The sequence below is a fragment of the Lucilia sericata genome, unplaced genomic scaffold, assembly GCF_015586225.1.
Source record: "Lucilia sericata isolate MDLA Ls3-8-SP2 unplaced genomic scaffold, ASM1558622v1 Contig000223F_arrow, whole genome shotgun sequence".
In the NCBI taxonomy this organism is placed as follows: domain Eukaryota; kingdom Metazoa; phylum Arthropoda; class Insecta; order Diptera; family Calliphoridae; genus Lucilia; species Lucilia sericata.
Genome location: NW_023994250.1, coordinates 477,730 through 496,983, shown reverse-complemented (window position 1 = coordinate 496,983; position 19,254 = coordinate 477,730). Strand labels below are relative to the sequence as shown.

Here is a 19,254-nt window from a genome sequence, read left to right as displayed (position 1 = left end):
GATGTATTCGGTTTGAAAAGATGGAATGGGTTCAGAAATTTTATGCATTTTAACCATAATTGATCACAGTTGTTATGAAAATCAGTAAAGAGTAAGTATTCTCACTGTTAGCAGGTTCTGGCTGCTTTCAGGGTCAGACTATTAGAGCCCAAATATGTATTCCACAGAAATCAGTTTGGTAAAGTTTAAAAATTCGACTTAGCCGAGTTTCATTAGTTTTAGTTAATTATTTTTGTTTTAGAAAAATTCTTATTAACTATTTTTTATTAAATTTTAATATAATTCACGTTTAATAAAGGGACAAAGAAAGTATTAAATGGCACTTTTATTATACATAATAATATTAATATTTTATTACTTTTCTTCAACTTTCTTGTATTTTTAATATAAATTTTTTGCTAACTAGAAAAGAAAAAAAAAATACACAAAATTAAATATGAAACATAAAATTATCTGTCGGACTGTTATTTTTTTTTTTAACATTTATGTAAGAAAAATCGTTTAACTATTTCTTTATGTAACGCAGTAATTGAAATTTTTTATATGATTTAACATGATGTAATTCTAACGAAGATGATGACATATCCGTCGTTGGCAATACCATAGAATGATGATGATGTTGCTGATGGTAACGTGTTGGTATGGCATCATAAAGGGTCTCTACAGTAAAAGAAAGTAAACAGGGGTGGTACAGAAGAAAAAAAAAACAAATAAAGTTAAACATTAATATTACGGCATTACAATTAGAAAAATATGTCTTACTTAACACTTAATTAGAAAAATATTTTAGAATATATTCTATAGAAAAATGTGTTTATAAAAAAATAGTTTTTCTTAAATACAATTTTGGTTTTGCTTTTTATGTTATTAGATAAAATGCTAATTGTTTTCTTATTTTTTGAGGCGTGCAATTTTAGATTTTTGTTTTTCATCAATTGTTATAAAAAATTTAATAAAAAATTTTGGTTTTAAAAAAATTTTAACATACCAAATAGTTTTGTTTAATTTATATAAAAAATTTTCAATAAATATTCAAATTATTTTTTTTTTGTTTTGGTTAATGTTTGGACTAACTACTTTTTCCAAATGTATAAACAAAAAAAATGTTTGGTTATTTTTTAGTTAATATTAGTAAAAAACGTATAATTAATAGGAATTAGTTAATTATTCAGATTCAACATTAGAATCATCACTACCGGGTGGTATAATGGGCGTTTCGTAATCATAGTAGACGGGATAGCGTGGTTTAAAATTTTCCGTTTTAGTATTGGTTGCTACGCTAGACATGCTCACGTTTTCCATGTATTCGGTGTCATCGTAGAATTTTTCACTTAAAGCCATTGCATCCTCATAGGAAGGGGCACTGTGGAAGAAATACAATTTAGCATCAAAACTAACTAGAAAATAATAACTTCCAATGAAAAAGTTCAAAGGAAATCGTTCAATTCAACGCTTTTTTGCAATCAAAAAAAGTTTAATGAAACTTTTCATTTCAATGAAAAGCTCAATATTATATTTCCACAAGATTGTTGAAACTTTTTTTCAATCAAATTAACAAAAAAAAGTTTGTTAAAACTTCATCTCTTCTATAAACAAAGTTTAACAAAAGTTATGTCAAGTTGAAACTAAAAACTAAGATAAAACTAAAATTTAAAAAAAATATAAAGGATTTTTTAAATTCAAAAAGATTTTTTTTAACTTAAAAGCTTGTTTTAAATTCAAAAAGCTTTTCGTAAAAAAGTTGAAAAAGGTTTCTACAAATTTTTAAAAGTAATTTTTAGATTTCTTTAAATTCAAAAGGGTTTTAAACTTTAAAGCTTGTTTTAAATTCAAAAAGCTTTTCGTAAAAAAGTTCAAAAGCTTTTTAAAAATGTTTAAAATGTAATTCTTAGAAGAATTTTTTTAAATTCAAAATGTTTGTTAACTTTAAAGCCTATTTTAAATTAAAAAAAAGCTTTCAAAAGAAAGTTGAAAAAGCTTTTCATAAAAAAGTTTAAAAAAGCTTTTCATAAAAAGTTCAAAAGTTTCAAAAAGTTGAAAAACCTTTTAAAAAATTTTAAAAAGTAATTTTTAGAAAGATTTGTTATACCCACCATCAAAAAAGATGCGGGATATATGATTTTGTCATTCCGTGTGTAACACATCGAAATATTGTTCACAGACCCCATAAAGTATATATATTCTGGGAACTTGTAAAATTCTAAGACGATCTGGCTATCTCCGTCCGTCTGTCCGTCTGACTGTTTTTGGCACGATAACGTCCACAAAAAAAAATAGATAATCAGATGAAATATTCCCAAAATATTTCTTATTGATAAGAAATGTTTGGTATCGAAAATGGGCAAAATCGGTCAACGATTTCACATAGCCCCCATACAAATGTACCCCCCGGAATATTGTGTAAAAAGTTTCAAACATTCACAAATTCGTTGTTTATGAATCAAATGCCATAAAATTTCGCACAAGTCAGTTGTTTGACTTCCGAAATAAAATTCTGAATTAGGGCTGACATAAGACCACAATTGGCATTACCCCCATATAAGGTCCCCTTTGGAAAATGACTAAAATGCTGATTACTGTCTTAAAAATACGAATATAGCGATGAAATTCCACACATAAGTTTCATGCCAGCCAATATCTGAATTTATGTGGATCGGTCCATCATTGACCCTACCCCCCCATATAAGGTCCCATCCATAAAATTACTTTAACGCTCATTACTGGCTTAAAAATACGAATATAGCGATGAAATTTCACAGAAATAAGTTTTATACGAGCCAAAATCTCTCTACCAAATGTGGATCAGGCATTAATTGACGCTACCCCCCCATATAAGGTCCCCATCAGAAAATTACTTTAAGGCCCATTACTGGCTTAAAAATACGAGTATATCAATGAAATTCGACTCAAGTAAGTTACTTGCGAGTTAAAATATATTAACCAAATTTTATGTGGATCGGGCCTTAATTGACCCCCATATAAGGTCCCCATCAGAAAATTACTTTAACGCTCATTACTGGCTTAAAAAACGAGTAAAGCGATAAAATTCGATATAAACATGACTTGTATGAACCAAGATCGTTCTACAAAATTTTACGAGGATCGGTCTATAATTGAACCTACTCCCCATATAAGGCCCCTTCAGAAAATGACTTTAAAACTCAGTACTGGCTAAAAACTACTAGTAGATCTATGAAATTCGACATAAACTAGTTTTGTATGAACTAACATCTCTCTACACAATTTTGTGGGGATCGGTCCATAATTGACCCTATCACCCATTTAAGGTCCCCATCAGAAAATTACTTTAGCGCTCATTACTTGCTAAAAACTGCGAGTACAGCGATGAAATACGACACTGATAAGTTCTATAGGAATCGAAATCTCTCTACCAATTTTTATGAGGATCAGTCCATAATAACCCCACCTCATATAAATTTAGTTAGTTAGTTAGTTAGTTAGTTTGAAAGGAGGATGAATGTACATCAAATCCGAAGAAATACACCTAGGCCTCTATCGGGCCTGTTGTGCGCTCCTTAACCAGTGCCTCAGGTGGGAATCGAACCCACCACCTCCGGTCTACCAGACTAGAACACTAACCACTAACCTACCGGAGGCCACTCATATAAATTTACTTTTAACAAGTAAGAGTGTTATATTCGGCCATGCCGAATCTTATATACCCACCATCAAATCATCCTTATAAATAAACTTTGATATAATCGATCTATGTTGAATCATATGTCGATATTATTATGAACATCAGGGAAATATTTGGAAGAGGGAATTTAATAAAGGCTTAAGCATGGACCGTGCTCTTCCGAATTAAAAATATTAATTTTGTTTGATCCAATATTTATAACTATAAACTCATACAAAACTTGTTTATGTGAAATTTCATCGCTGTAGTCGCATTTGAGCGTTACAGCCAGTAACGAGCGTTACAGTCACTATCTGAGGGGGACCTTATATGGAGGGTGGGGTCAGTTATAGACCGATCCCCATAAAATGTGATAAATAGTTTTTGGCTAGTACAAAACTTGTTTACGTAGAATTTCACTGCTGTAATAGCATTTTTGAGTCAGTAATGAGCGTTAAAGTAATTTTCCGAAGGGGACCTTATAGGTGGGTATGGTCAATTACAGACTGATAAAAATTATAAAATCATAAAATTTAGTGAGAGATTGTAGCTAATACGAAAATTGTTCATGTCGTACTCAGTACTCGCAGTTTTAATCTATGAACTTTAAAGTCATTTTCTGAAGGGGACCTTACAAGGGGGATAGGGCTAATTAAGGACCGATCCTTATAAAACTTGATAAAGAACTTTTGGCTCACACAAAACTAGTTTGTGCCTTAAAGTCATTTTCTGAAGGAGACCTTATATGGGGGGTAGGGTCAATTATGGACCCACCCTCATAAAATTTAAGAAAATGATTTTAGTTCCTATAAAATTTTTTATGTCGAATTTTATTGCTATATATATGCACATATGTTTCTTAAGGTCAGATATGAGCATTAAAGTCATTTTCTGAAGGGGACCTTGTATTGGGGATAGGGTCAATTATGAACCGATCCTTATAAAATTTTACGAAGAGATTTAAATTCTTATAAAACATGTTTGTGCCGAATTTCATCGCTATTGATGCTTTTCTTAGCCAGTCATGGGCGATAAAGTCATTTTCTGAAGGGGACTTTATATGGGGGGTAGGGTCAATTATGGATCGATCCTTATAAAATTATATGAAGAGATTTATGTTCCCATAAAACATGTTTGTGCCGAATTTCACCGCTATTGATGCTTCTCTTAGCCAGTTATGGGCGATAAAGTCATTTTCTGAAGGGGACTTTATATGGGGGGTAGGGTCAATTATGGGCCTATCCTTATAAAATTTTACAAAGAGATTTATGTTCCCATAGAACATGTTTGTGCCGAATTCCACCGCTATTGATGCTTATCTTAGCCAGTTATGGGCGATAAAGTCATTTCTGAAGGGGACTTTATATGGGGGGTAGGGTCAATTATGGGTCTATCCTTATAAAATTCCACGAAAAGATTTATGTTCCTATAGAACATGTTTGTGCCGAATTTCACCGCTATTGATGCTTCTCTTAGCCAGTTATGGGCGATAAAGTCATTTTCTGAAGGGGACTTTATATGGGGGGTAGGGTCAATTATGAGCCTATCCTTATAAAATTTTAAAAAGAGATTTAGGTTCCCATGAAACATGTTTGTGCGGAATTTCACCGCTATTGGTTCTTCGCTTAGCAAGTTATTAGCGATAAAGTAATTTTTGAAGGGGACTTTATATGGGGGGTAGGGTCAATTATGGACCGATCCTTATAAAATTTTACAGAGAGATTTAGGTTCCCATAGAACATGTTTGTGCCGAATTTCACCGCTATTGATGCTTCTCTAAGCCAGTTATGGGCGATAAAGTCATTTTCTGAAGGGGACTTTATATGGGAGGTAGGGTCAATTATGAGCCTATCCTTATAAAATTTTAAAAAAAGATTTAGGTTCCCATAAAACATGTTTGTGCCGAATTTCACCGCTATTGGTTCTTCCCTTAGCAAGTTATGAGCGATAAAGTCATTTTCTGAAGGGGACTTTATATGGGGGGTAGGGTCAATTATAGACCTATCCTTATAAAATTTTACAGAGAGATTTAGGTTCCCATAAAACACGTTTGTGCCGAATTTCACCGCTATTGATGCTTTTCTTAAGCAGTTATGGGCGATAAAGTCATTTTCTGAAGGGGACTTTATATGGGGGGTAGGGTCAATTATGGACCGATCCTTATAAAATTCTACGAAGAGATTTGTGTTCCCATAAAACATATTTGTGCCAAATTTCACCGCTATTGGTTCTTCCCTTAGCAAGTTATGAGCGATAAAGTCATTTTCTGAAGGGGGCCTTATATGAGGGCTAGGCGAAATTGTGGACCGATATTGCCCATTTTCAATACCAAACAAACTGCATCAACTAAAAGTATCTGTGCAAAATTTCAGCACCCTAGCTGATTCCATTTTGACTCTATCGTGTTTTCAACAGACAGACAGACAGACAGACGGACAGACGGACAGACGGACAGACGGACAGACGGACAGACGGACGGACATGGCTAGATCGTCTTAGAATCTTATAAGGACCCAGAATATATATACTTTTATGGGTCTTAGACGAATATTTCAATGTGTTACAAACGGAATGACAAAAACAATATACCCCCCATCTTTTTTGATGGTGGGTATAAAAATAGTTCAATATAACTTCTTTTTAAGAAAAAATTTCAATAAAACATTTTCCAAGATAATTCAAAAACAAAAATTTTCGATAAAAAATCTTTTTTTTTAAAAAAAGTGAAAATAATTTCATGAAAATTTAAAAATCTTATTTAGAATTTTTTTAAATAAACTTTTTCTCAAAAAAAAAAAAACACTTTTTAAAAAATATTTTTTTTTTAATTAAAGCACAGCTTTTTAATTGAAATGTACTTTTAATAAAAATTCCTTTTCGAACTCACTCATAGCTATATAATCTGGAGGATTGTCTGTTGTATCAGTCACCATTATAGTGGGTGTATTTTGATTTGGATCTTCTTCTTCAGCCAAAATGCCAACATCATCTAATGTTGTCATGGGTGGCGATTCATTATCCAATGGACCACGTATTATACTATTGTTATTCGACTGAACTAAAGCATTTCCACCAACACCACCAACGGCACTAATACCTCCCTCGCCACCACCATTATCCATAATTGGTATACTACCGATGGTCAGTGGTATTTTCAATTTCATTTTCCAATGGAACTCTGTTGGTTTTATAATAATTTTAATGGCATAATTAACGGTTATAGGACACGTTGTTTTCACCGATGTCGGCGGTATAGATGGCAGTTCTAAATACCCTCGATAAACTTTGCGACTCCAGCGCAAAACGTTGCCAAATTGTTTGCAGGCAATCAAATGTTTATCATAACGATATTCATGCTGGGGATCATGGGTCTCATAGGAGACCTCTTGCTTTAGTTTAACATCACATTCGGTTATATCTATGGAGGATTCATTGTTGATGTATAAAACGAAATGGATTTTTTGACCCGGTGCATAGCCGCAATAGGGAGTGGAGAATTTAACGGTTAGTGGACCGGTTGGACAGCAAAAACTCCAAAATCGTTTGCGATCGAGAATGTCTAAAGGTACCTGGTAATAAAAAAGATAAACTTATTAATTGATTTTTTTATACAGTTTTTATCGTTATAGTTTAACTTACCCTATAAATGGCATCGGCATTTAAATCTAACGGCTGTATTACGGTAAATGGCAATTTAAAAACTTTAGGATAACGTCCTGGTCTATCTATTGTTGTTATTATTTCATAATGTATTTGACCATATTTCCCATCAAATGATGTTGGCAAATTGTCCGGCAGTATAACATGAAATGTATATGAGTATTCACCAGCTAACCAATCCATATAAGTTGTTGCACCGCATGAGCCCAAAACATATGAACGTGACGATAAATACGAACGATAGGCTCGACACATGGCACGTTCATTATCACGTGGATAGCCCTTTTTTATCCAGCGTATCTTGGCATAACCATTAACGGTAATGTGTATGGCTAAGTATGTATGTATGTATGTGTGTGATGTGAAGGCAGGGATAAGAACAAATAGGAAAAGAGACATTTTTATTACACTTAAAGTAAATATTAAATATTCTTGATATCTTAATGTTAATCTTTTAAAAATAATGTATCTATATGTACATATGTATGATTGCAGATTTTATATACATATTTATACCCTACACTACTTTAGTGGGGAGGGTATATTGGGTTTGTGCTGATGTTTGTAACGCACAATAATATTGGTCCTATACCAATCGACTTAGAATCATTTTCTGAGTCGATTTTGCTATGTCCATCCGTTTATCCCTCCTTCCGTCTGTCCATGTAAACCTTGTAATCAAACTACAGGTCGTAATTTTGCTGATAATTCAATGAAATTTATCACATGATCATCTATTGTCCCAAGCCTATTGAAAATGGTTAACATCGGTCCATTATTTCACCTAACTCCGATACAACTGAACCGGCCGAATAGGGCTTTTAAGTTTATAATTATGTTTAATATATTCATATCTTGACAAAAACTGCTAAACCAAGTTCTATACTAGCATTGATGACCCTCATGAATTTTATAATTATAGGGCCTCATTTGACCCTAGCCCCTATATAAAGCCCCCTTCAAAAATTGACTTAAATGTCCACAATTTTACTCAACAATAAATGGCTTAAGTATATCTGAAGCAAGGTACACTTCAAATTAAATGCTTTGTTATGAAAACTAAATCACATTTTTTTTGTAACAGGTGTAGGGTATTATATGGTTGGCTTCGCCCGACTATTAATTCTTACTTGTTATGTATGCAGAGTTGCCAGATTTTTCCTTAAATATAAAATCATTTCTAAATTTCCAACAAAATGTTTCATGAGACACATCAACACTACATACTGGAAGGATGTACACTAATATAGGTCCTGCCCGATCGCACACCAGAGACAGAACTTTGAGGCACTGAACTTACATAGAATATCATGTCTTGTAGAAGATTGGTATCTTAAAAAAGACTGCCAAGATGGAAATATTAAATATTTTACAAATTCCTTTAACAAAAAGTGGTCATCTACTAAAATTCTGGCATCACTTATATAACTACATTTGTTTCTATTTAACTCAGGCATTAACATATTATATTACTCTCTTAATATCTCAAATTTCATCTTTAGCAAACAAACAAAAAGCTAAAACAATTTTTGTACAAAATAATATAAACTGCAATTAGGCGCCACTGCAATTTAATGTTGACATTGTAATTAATTTTCCACTGCAATTTCATTACACGACCGAGTATAATTTTAAGCTTTTATTCTCAAAGGACCACTAAAGAACCAAAAACAGCAACAACAACAATAACAACAAATATAATAACGACAACAGTGGTAGTAATGACAAAACCAGAAAAAGAGGTTGGTTATTGGCAAGAGTGAGTATATATGTGCCCTACAACACATACATATGTATATACAAATAAAAGGACTAGTAACAATCCTTACAAAATTTGGCAACCGGTTTTGAGTTATCATGAGCCTTGAACCTTTCTGTAGGAGTTAAGTGAAACCTTGTGTAATAAATATACTTTACTTAGTTTAAACATTTCCATGGATTGAGTTAAAGATAGACATATTAATATGTAGGTGATCAAGAAAGTTTATAACTTTTTTACTTTTAATTTGATTTAATAGCTTAAAATGGTCATCAATCAAACTTCTTTCATTCCCCTTTCCTATTCCTTAAACTTCAACTTTACTAAGTTATATTACATATGTGTATGTATATGTATATCACATCCTCCTTAGGGTGTTTCCATTATCTGTCTAGACCTATTTTTTTCCCACAATTATTTACTAACAAATATCATGTTTTGTGGTCACAGTTAATGGCTGCATGCCAAAAACCATTCTCACATACTATGAATAACAAAACAAAAGTTTATTTACAAAATTTTCAAACTAAAAATAGGATATAATTATATAGAGCACATAGATAAAATGTTCATAATATGAAAATGACAACAACAGAAAACAACAATAACAACAACAGAGACAACAACAAACAAACAAACAAAAATAATAAAACAGGAAATGCAAATATAAGAGTGTATGTTGAAATATACCTACATGCAAACGGAAATGCTGTTGTTGTTATAATTATTCACATGTACTCATATGTTTTGACTGTATATGTATGTAGTATTTGCAATAACACGTTACATTAACATTATGAATAAAAATGTCCTGCAGTTTGGGCTAACTTCTTGAGGGAAAGTTTTTCCATAGAAAAAGTATATTAATGAGGGAAAAAAATGTCATCGTGAGGGATAGGTTTTTTATAGAAAAAGTATCTTCTTGATAGACGGGTTTTTTTTATAGAAATTGTTTCTTCTGAGATAGAGTATTTTTATAAAAAAACGTTATTTGTTAGCGACAGTTTCTCTACAGAAAACAGCAATTTTTTAGTCGATAAAGTCTGTCAGTCAGTATGTCTGTCTGTCTGTCCGTCTGTCTGTCTGTCTGTCTGTCTGTCTGTCTGTCTGTCTGTCTGTCCGTCTGTCTGTCTGTCTGTCTGTCTGTCTGTCTGTCTACCTGTCTGTCTGTCTGTCTGTCTGTCTGTCTGTCTGCCTGTCTGCCTGTCTTTCTGTCTGTCTCTATGTCTGTCTGTCTGTCTGTCTGTCTGTCTGTCTGTCTGTCTGTCTGTCTGTCTGTCTGTCTGTCTGTCTGTCTGTCTGTCTGTCTGTCTGTCTGTCTGTCTGTCTCTATGTCTGTATGTCAGTATGTCTGTTTGTCTTTCTGTCTGTCTGTCTGTCTTTCTGTCTCTCCGTCTGTGTATTTGTTGAAATCAATTTTTTTCGGGACCCAAATCATCAATAACTCTGTCAGACATACTTCCGAGAAGTTTCCTATTTTTGTTTTTATATCAGCAAAATCCGACCATAAATAACGGTGATATAAGCAAAAAATCCGAAACAATCTCTGTTTTTTATACCCTCCACCACCATCAGTGGTGATAGAGGGTATATACAACTTTGTCATTCCGTGTGTAACACCAAGAAATATTCATCTGAGACCCAACAAAGTATATATATTCTGGGTCCTTATCAAATTCTGAGTCGATTTAGCTATGTCCGTCTGTCCGTCTGTCTGTGTAAAACACGCTCACGATAAAACGAAGCAATAGAGTTTAACCAAATTCACCCAAAATGTTCTTCATTTTCCTAAGTTGTTTGGTATTGAAAATGGGCAAAATCGGTTAACACCGGGAAAAGTTATGAATCAAAATTTAAAACAACCTCGAAAAAAATAAGCAAGGTAATTCAATGAAAATCACCACACATTCGTTTCTACACAAGAGCTTGATCCCTGCTAAAAATTGCCAGAATCGGTCCACAATTTCATATACCTCCCATACAAAAGTACATATTCCCGGAAAATGGGTTTTTTGTTAATAGCTTCCGTCAGAATGTTGATATCTTCACAAAATTTTACAAATTAAAATCTTATGTCAATAGAATTCATTCAGAGAAAAAATTTTCTGGATCGGTCCATAATTGGACATAGCTCCCATACAAGGTCCCCTCCCGAAAATCACTTAAACGCGCATAACTCATTACTAAATTAAGATATCCATATAAAATTTGGTACAAGTATTGTTTATATGCACAGAAATGTTACTGTGAAATTTTTTCTCGATCGGTCCATAATTGCTCATAGCTCCCATACAAGGTCCCCTCCCGAAAATCACTTAAACGCGCATAGCTCATTACTAAATTAAGATATCCATATAAAATTTGGTACAAGTATTGTTTATATGCACAGAAATGTTAGTGTGAAATTTTTTCCCGATCGGTCCATAATTGGTCATAGCTCCCATACAAGGTCCCCTCCCGAAAATCACTTAAACGCGCATAGCTCATTACTATATTAAGATATCCATATAAAATTTGGTACAAGTAATACTCATATGCACAGAACTGTTACTATGGAATTTTTGCCCGATCGGTCCATAATTGGTCATAGCTCCCATACAAGGTCCCCTCCCGAAAATCATTTAAACGCGCATAGCTCATTACTAAATTTAGATATCCATATAAAATTTGGTACAAGTATTGTTTATATGCACAGAAATGTTACTGTGAAATTTTTTCCCGATCGGTCCATAATTGCTCATAGCTCCCATACAAGGTCCCCTCCCGAAAATCACTTAAACGCGCATAGCTCATTACTAAATTAAGATATCCATATAAAATTTGGTACAAGTATTAGTCGTATGCACAGAAATGTTACTGTGAAATTTTTTCCCGATCGGTCCATTATTGGTCATAGCTCTCATACTAGGTCCCCTCCAGAAAATCACTTAGATGAACAATATTCATTACCAAATAATGATATAGATACAGAATTTTGAAATTTTGTCTTTATATACATAATTGGTCATAGCTCCCATACAAGGTCCTTTTACGAAAATCTCTTAAACGCACATTACTCATTACCAAATAAAGCTATACTAAGTTACGATATAGATACAAAATTTTACTGAAATATAGCTTTTATGTACAGAAATTTTGCTTAAAGAATTTTTTACGATCGGTCTATAATTGATCTTATCTCTCATACTAGGAACTGCCCCTAAAAGCGCTTTAACCTTATTTAACTATTTGCATTATCAATTTGTGTAGAACAAAATTATATATATGTATGTATTTTCAAAATCCTTAAATCTTTCACACACATGCATACATGCAAATTATTAAATATTGCTAAGCACTATAAAAATATAAAAGAAAATGGCGTTTATAATGTTCAATAAATCTTGGAATTGTAATAGATCTAAGCTGTTTAAATCTTGGGATTTATCTATTTAAGACATGAGAAGACTTATTTGGACAAACGTTTGATCAATTAGAAAAGTATTAATATAAAAGTAGCTGGTGGAGGGTATTTAAGATTCGGCTCAGCCGAATATAGCACTCTAACTTGTTTTTAATCACAATTTTTCAATCGAAAAATTGTCTTCTTTAGCGATAGTTTTTTAAACTGAGAAAAATATGTCTTCTTCAGATGCAGTTTTCTATAGAAATAGTGTCTCATTAGCGTTTCTTTTCTATAGAAAAAGTACATTTTTTAGCTACGCGTTCTTTAATGACAGTGTCTCGAACAACACCAATTGAATTCTCACTTCATTTTAAATGAACCACAGGGTTTGTAATAGTCCAAGATCCAAGACCATTATAGCGAAATGTCTCGAGATCTCTACAGAGACAATTTACTTTCTTTCTGAATTACTTTGGGGTCATTAAAATCTTAGTATTACAAATAAAACAAAAAATATATTAAATTTTGTTTTGTATGGAGAAAATAGTGTCCAAAACTGATACATGGACTCCCTTGCAATACTGTTGGGTATAATGACAATGGTGTATTGGTATGTAAACCTTCAAAAAAGCAATTAACATACGACAAATGCAAATAATTCAAATCATAATGCGTATGAAATGTTTTAAAATATAATTAAGATCGATCAAGAGATAAGATTTAAAAAATGGGAACTATTTAAAATAAGTTTTTATTTAATGAAAAGCTTCAGATAAATAATTATTTGTTTTAAAAGGTGCTTTAACAAATATTGTTATATCATTGACTGAAGTTGTTTTCTTTTGTATATGGACTCTCTGAGTTTGGGTTATATCTTTCGTCAATGTTAAATTTCTTCTATTAAGTGAAAAAATTATTTTCTGATTTGACTTAACGATATCTGTCTGTCAGTCAACTTCAACGGATGATATCTCAGCAAATACAAAAGATAATTTCATAGAAAAAGATCTGAGAAATAGGAATGTACCTGTTTTAAAAGTGAAATGTACGAAAAAATACAGTATTTGTCAATGTACTGTTATATCAAGCTTTAGGTGAAGACATATCGAAATTCCAAATATTATGTAGAAATTCTGAGGTCAGATTCGGATTCAACGGGAAAAGTACGGTCTGTGGGTTAAAAAAAATTAATTAAATTATTTCAATTCGGTGTTTCCTTAGAAAATCTTTTACGATTGATTGATTATGTTTTGAATAACAACATTTTGCACTCTATACTTTTGATTGATGTGCTGGTTCTATATTGTGCTATAGAATATATTAACTGAGTAGTTAATATCTTAAGTACTTAACTTTAATATAACCTTTCCAACTTTGAAATGATTTAATTAATATGCAAACACTTTAACGTATTAAAACTATACACAAAGTACCATTAGGTTACATATTCCCTGAGTGACTTTTGATGACACAAGAATGTAATAATGTTATCATGTATAGTAATTTCTAGTTTATAAAATACTACACTACAAGATAAATAATGCAATTATATCCTACTATTGTTCTTAAGGGTTAATTTAAACTTAAAGTTAAATTTTTTTAAGTTTTGAAAAATTTCCTACATAAATAAATTTTTAATTGAATAAAAGAAAGTTAAAACAAAGAGCGCCAGCCGTTAATGTAGTTTCGGTTTAGCGGTTCTGGTCTTTAAGTAGTGCTCTTCGAAGCTATATCGTGCGTTAGTTTAACTTTTCACCATCCCATTCTGGTAAAATTTAGACTACACTGTTTTTTATTAATGCAAGTTGTTTGGTATAGAAAACGAACAAGATCGGTTCACGATTTTACCTAGCCCGCATACTAGTGGCCTACGAAATACAAGATGTCAAAGTGCTCTATGCGAACACCTGCTGGCCTTATTTGACAGAGATCTTAAACGCAATTTTTGTACAATGTTCTGTATCTCTGACCATTGCTGCCCCGTTGCTTAACGCAACAACATCACTTCTGTTTACAACCACGCAGATGGGATGGCCTCTGTTAAGTCGGCGACAGCACCTAGAGACGTATTCGGTAGACCATCAAATAAGCGGAGGACTTTGTTCTTACTCACAGAGAACACACTGTGGTAAATTTGGTTTGAACAGATTTTTTCCTGGACAAGGAAGGAAAAATTCAATGTATAAGTTACATTTCATCTATCACCATTCAACCCAGCACACTTCTCATTCATTCGACATACCCATAGAGAACAACATTCGACACACTTACTCTAGGTATACGGGCGGGTAAGATCCGTTTATCCCTACATTAATACTGTATCATATACAGTATCTCGCGAATTTGGGTTTAAATCAGCCACCACGTGTACCCCGAAGGGAGCTCTCCAATAACCGAGACAAGACAAAGTCCGAAACCACCAGTTCTCGTGGTACCAGATTATATGGTTCTCTGGTTCGACCCCATGTCAAATCATTCCAAGGAAAGGCAGCGAATACATTTGCTCATAACCAATTTATAGTGCCGGCAGACTAAAGCTACTAGTAGCACCTCTTTTCACCAGGATTGCAATCACACCAAGATGGTGTATTTTATCAAGGTAACATAACTTCAGGGGTGGTCCTACGGAATACAGTTTAAACATGTTTTGTCATAAAAGGCCCCCTTCAGAAAATGACTTCAATGATCATAGCTGGCTGAAAAATAACAGGAGAGAGTTGAAATTTTATGTAAACGGGTTCCTCATCAGAAAATGATTTTAACCGATCTGAAGAGATTAAATATTTTCAATAGGTTTTATCCTTAGGCCAGAAAAGACAAATGTAATAATATCTATATATAAAATTTAATTAAGTTATTTGTTATACCCTACACCACTTTAGTGGGGAGGGTATATTGGGTTTGTGCTGATATTTGTAACGCACAGTAATATTGGTCCTATATCCACCATAAAGTAGGTATAGGACCAAGTGGGCCTAGAATCATATTCTGAGTCGATTTAGCTATGTCCGTCCGTCCTTGTAAACCTTTTAATCAAAGTACAGGTCGCAATTTTGAAGATAATTCAATGACATTTGGCACATGATCGTCTATTGTCACAGGGACGAAGCTTATTGAAAATGGTTAAGATCGGTTCATTATTTAACCTAGCCCACATACAACTGTACCCCGGGTAGGGCTTGTCAACCTTGTAATCAAACTACAGGTCGCAATTTTGAAGATAATTCAATAAAATTTGGCACATGATCTTCTATAGTACCGGAGACGAAGCCTATTGAAAATGGTTAACATCGGTCCATTATTTCACGTAGCCCCCATACAACTGAACCCGACGAATAGGGATTTTAAGTTCATAATTATGTTTAATATACTCGAATCTCGACAAAAAGCTGCAAAACCAGGTTCTATACTAGCCTTGAAGACTCTCAATAATTTTATAATTATAGGGTATCATTTGGCCATAGCCCCTATACAAATCCCCCTTCAAAATTTTACTTAAATATTTACAATTTTATTCAACAATAAATGGCTTAAGTATATCTGAGTCAAGATACAATTCAACTTAAATAATTTATTATGAAACCTTAATCACATTTTACTTTTGTAACAGGTGTAGTCGGTCTCGCCCGACAATAATTTCTTACTTGATTTAAATTGAACTCTTGCTGGGTTATACTGTAATACTATCTACATACATATTTAAAGCAAATTTCCCATGAATTGAGTGAGATATTAGATAAATGTCTGCGATAATGACACAATTTTCACAAATATTTATACATACTATAAATGAAATGTTAATGTTTGTACGTACATACATACATATACATAAATATGTATGTACATGACAACAGACAACAACGCATAAAATGTCTACAAATTTAATCATATTTAAAATAAAATTGGTAAAACATTACAACAACAAATATGCATCCCAATTTGAGTCATACTCATGGATAATATAGTATGTATATTAAAAAATATATTCTTATAAATTTGCTATTTAATTTAATAAAATTATAATTTATTTACATTGTATTTATTGTTATTAGACATTGTTTTCCTATGTCTTCTTACCTTTAATACGTTTTGTTGTATCAACTGTAAGATCAACAACGCCAGATAATTCTTGACCAGCATAATAAACACCTTGAGTATTGTTATCAAAGGATATAAGGCACTCAATGGGCATATAGGCACACAAATACACAAACAAATACTTTATTAGTATTATTAATTTACAAACTACTACAATTATATATAGCAACAACAATAACAACAACAACAAGAAGAAGAACAAGAACAGAAATAAACAATAACAATCGTACAAAAACCAAAATCAAACACTACAAATAGGAGGTTTTTTTTTTTGTTGTTCTTTAGTTATATATATTTTTTTATTAATTTAATAAATAAGTTTTTTAACACAATATTTTTTTTTTTGCTTTATTTGGTGTGTGTTTTCTTTTAGAAAAATCGTTAAATATTGCTTTTTTTTGTTAGGAAAATTTGTTGAATTTAGGTTTCTTTAAAATATAATAATTTCGTTAGCTTTTTATTAAATTAGGTCGAATTAAAATTTGTATTTATATTATATATTTTTTTTTTAATTTTTTTCTTTGTTGTATATTTATCACTGATAATTTTCGCTTTAATAAAATTTTTTTAGCACTTCATCATCCAATTTTTTTTTTTTTCTTTTTTTATGATTAATTTTGTTGTTTTTTTTTTTTTTTTGTTCTCTCAATTATAATAAAAATATATATTTTTTTGTATTTTTTGGTTTATTCCTTTGCGTACATTTACAACTAACCTCACGAACGACCAGCAGCCTATTGCTTTTTACTACTGTTACTTATTTGTCATAGTGTTTGTCATGTCATTGTTCTCTTTAGAAAAACATTTTTTTCTTTTTTGTTTTTCTTTAATTTCTTAGTGTGCAGTTGTATGTGTGTGTGTGCTAGGACAATGTTATCCTTTACGTTTGTGTTGCTCTAGTTTTTGCCTTATTCATTTGCTCTTGTCCTTTTTGGCAGCGCTGCCAAAATAACAACATGGTTACCGTTAATATTTATCATACTTCTAACTACACACTCAATCATACATTGTAATATAAGACTCTCATATACAGGGACACACACATATTCACTTAATATTGTTGTTTTCATCTTATGCTGTTTCTATTTTATACGCATTTTTATTTGCAATTCTTTGCTTTTATCGTTGTTTTCTTGTGAAAAAAAGGACGTAAATTGTGTCATCTAGCAAATTTGAAAAAGCTCTCTTTTCCATATTCTCTCTTTTTCTCTCACTTTTTGTTAGGTTTATCTACAACAATAAATTTTAAATAAGATTTTAGTTTAAATTCAAAATAAACTGCTGTTATAAACAATTTCAAAGGATTTTGCTAAAACATGATATAAATATTTGTTAAATTAAAACTATTCATAAAAGTATTTTTATAAATTATAAATAATATTTTTTCAGTGTATGAATCAGCTGTTTAAAATTCGCACTGGAAATACTTATATGTATCTACTTACATTAGGTTGGTCCCAAAATTGAAGTAACTAATGTTCCCACCGTAAATGAAAATATGTATATATCCTGGCGTCTATACTTGGAAAGGTCTTTGAGTTAGTTATTCACGGAAATCTTCAATTGCGTGAAATTTCACAGATAGATTTTGGATTTTATATAACTTGCTTAGCTCAAGTTATAGGCTGATGTCAGAGTGGGTGCTACAAGCGATGCGAAGCTTTGCGCTGTTTTGATGAAATTTTCAGAGGTTGCACCGGATTTCTGCTCATATCTCCGTTATTTAAGGACGGATTTTACTGATTTTAAATAGGAAACTTTTCGAAGGCATGTTTGAAAGAACTATAGAAGATTTGTATCCCGCAGATATCTGGGGTCTTTAGAAAATAAATTTCAACATATAGACAGACAGGTGGACAGATAAACAGATAGACAGACAGACGGACATTACTTAATCGTCTATGCTATTTATAATCTGGTACTACGGGTGTCCAGTTGCTGGCAGGACTTGGTCCTGGCTGGTCAGTTGGTTGAGGTTCATTCGGGATCCACGTAGTGGCTCCGATTCCGCGGGAAGTGGTGCTAGATGATACACGGTGAAATATAAATGTTCGGGATAAGTTTCTGTCCTAGAAACTAGGAGCAGTACAAACCACAGGGCAAGACCTGTGGGTTAATAAAATTTGAGATGATAATGCAAAGATTGGGTATGCGTTGGTGTGAGATATACAGACACAAGTATCTGATGGATACGAAAGATTCTGAGATGTATTCGTGCAGATGTCGAAATGACATGGTTGGAGTGGCGGTGGAGTTGGTTGAGGCGTTGGCGGAGTTGTTAATACCTTAATCTTTAATTTATCTAAGATTTTTTTTAATGGTTGAGTGTGTTGGATTTTACTCTAAAACATACTTAACTTATCACAGTAGGTCCTTTTAGCCACTTAAATAAGTCGCGCTAATTAAATGTAGAACTGTGTTTCGAACTACCAGTTACGTCCCATCTCAGAGAGAATGAGAATGCCGGTAGGGACAGGGAATTCGTAATAGCATCAATAGGGGGCTTTCCTTATTGATTTTCCTTTTCCACCAGTGATTGCTTTTTCTTTTGTCGGGGTTTGATTGAGCTTGACTCATGATAACTGTCATTCCTCAACGGGACTGCTATGGCAAATAATTAGATAGCTCGAGTACTTTAACCGGCAGAACCATGTAATTGCCACCCGTGTGTAAGATACACAAAGGGGCGATGGTGAATCGTCAAAGAAGTTC

The 19,254-nt window shown here is 32.6% G+C and overlaps 1 protein-coding gene across 1 annotated transcript; it reads right to left on the bottom strand.

Moving 5' to 3' along the window:
• Positions 1-481: 481 nt before the first annotated feature.
• On the bottom strand, positions 482-16,887 carry LOC119602339 (arrestin domain-containing protein 17). Its single transcript, XM_037953786.1, has 5 exons — positions 16,522-16,887; positions 7,280-7,632; positions 6,524-7,209; positions 1,197-1,363; positions 482-660 (listed from the first exon to the last, which is right to left on the bottom strand). Exons 1-5 carry the CDS (start codon positions 16,634-16,636, stop codon positions 506-508), a joined length of 1,476 nt encoding a protein of 491 aa, XP_037809714.1. The 5' UTR covers positions 16,637-16,887; the 3' UTR covers positions 482-505.
• Positions 16,888-19,254: the final 2,367 nt, after the last annotated feature.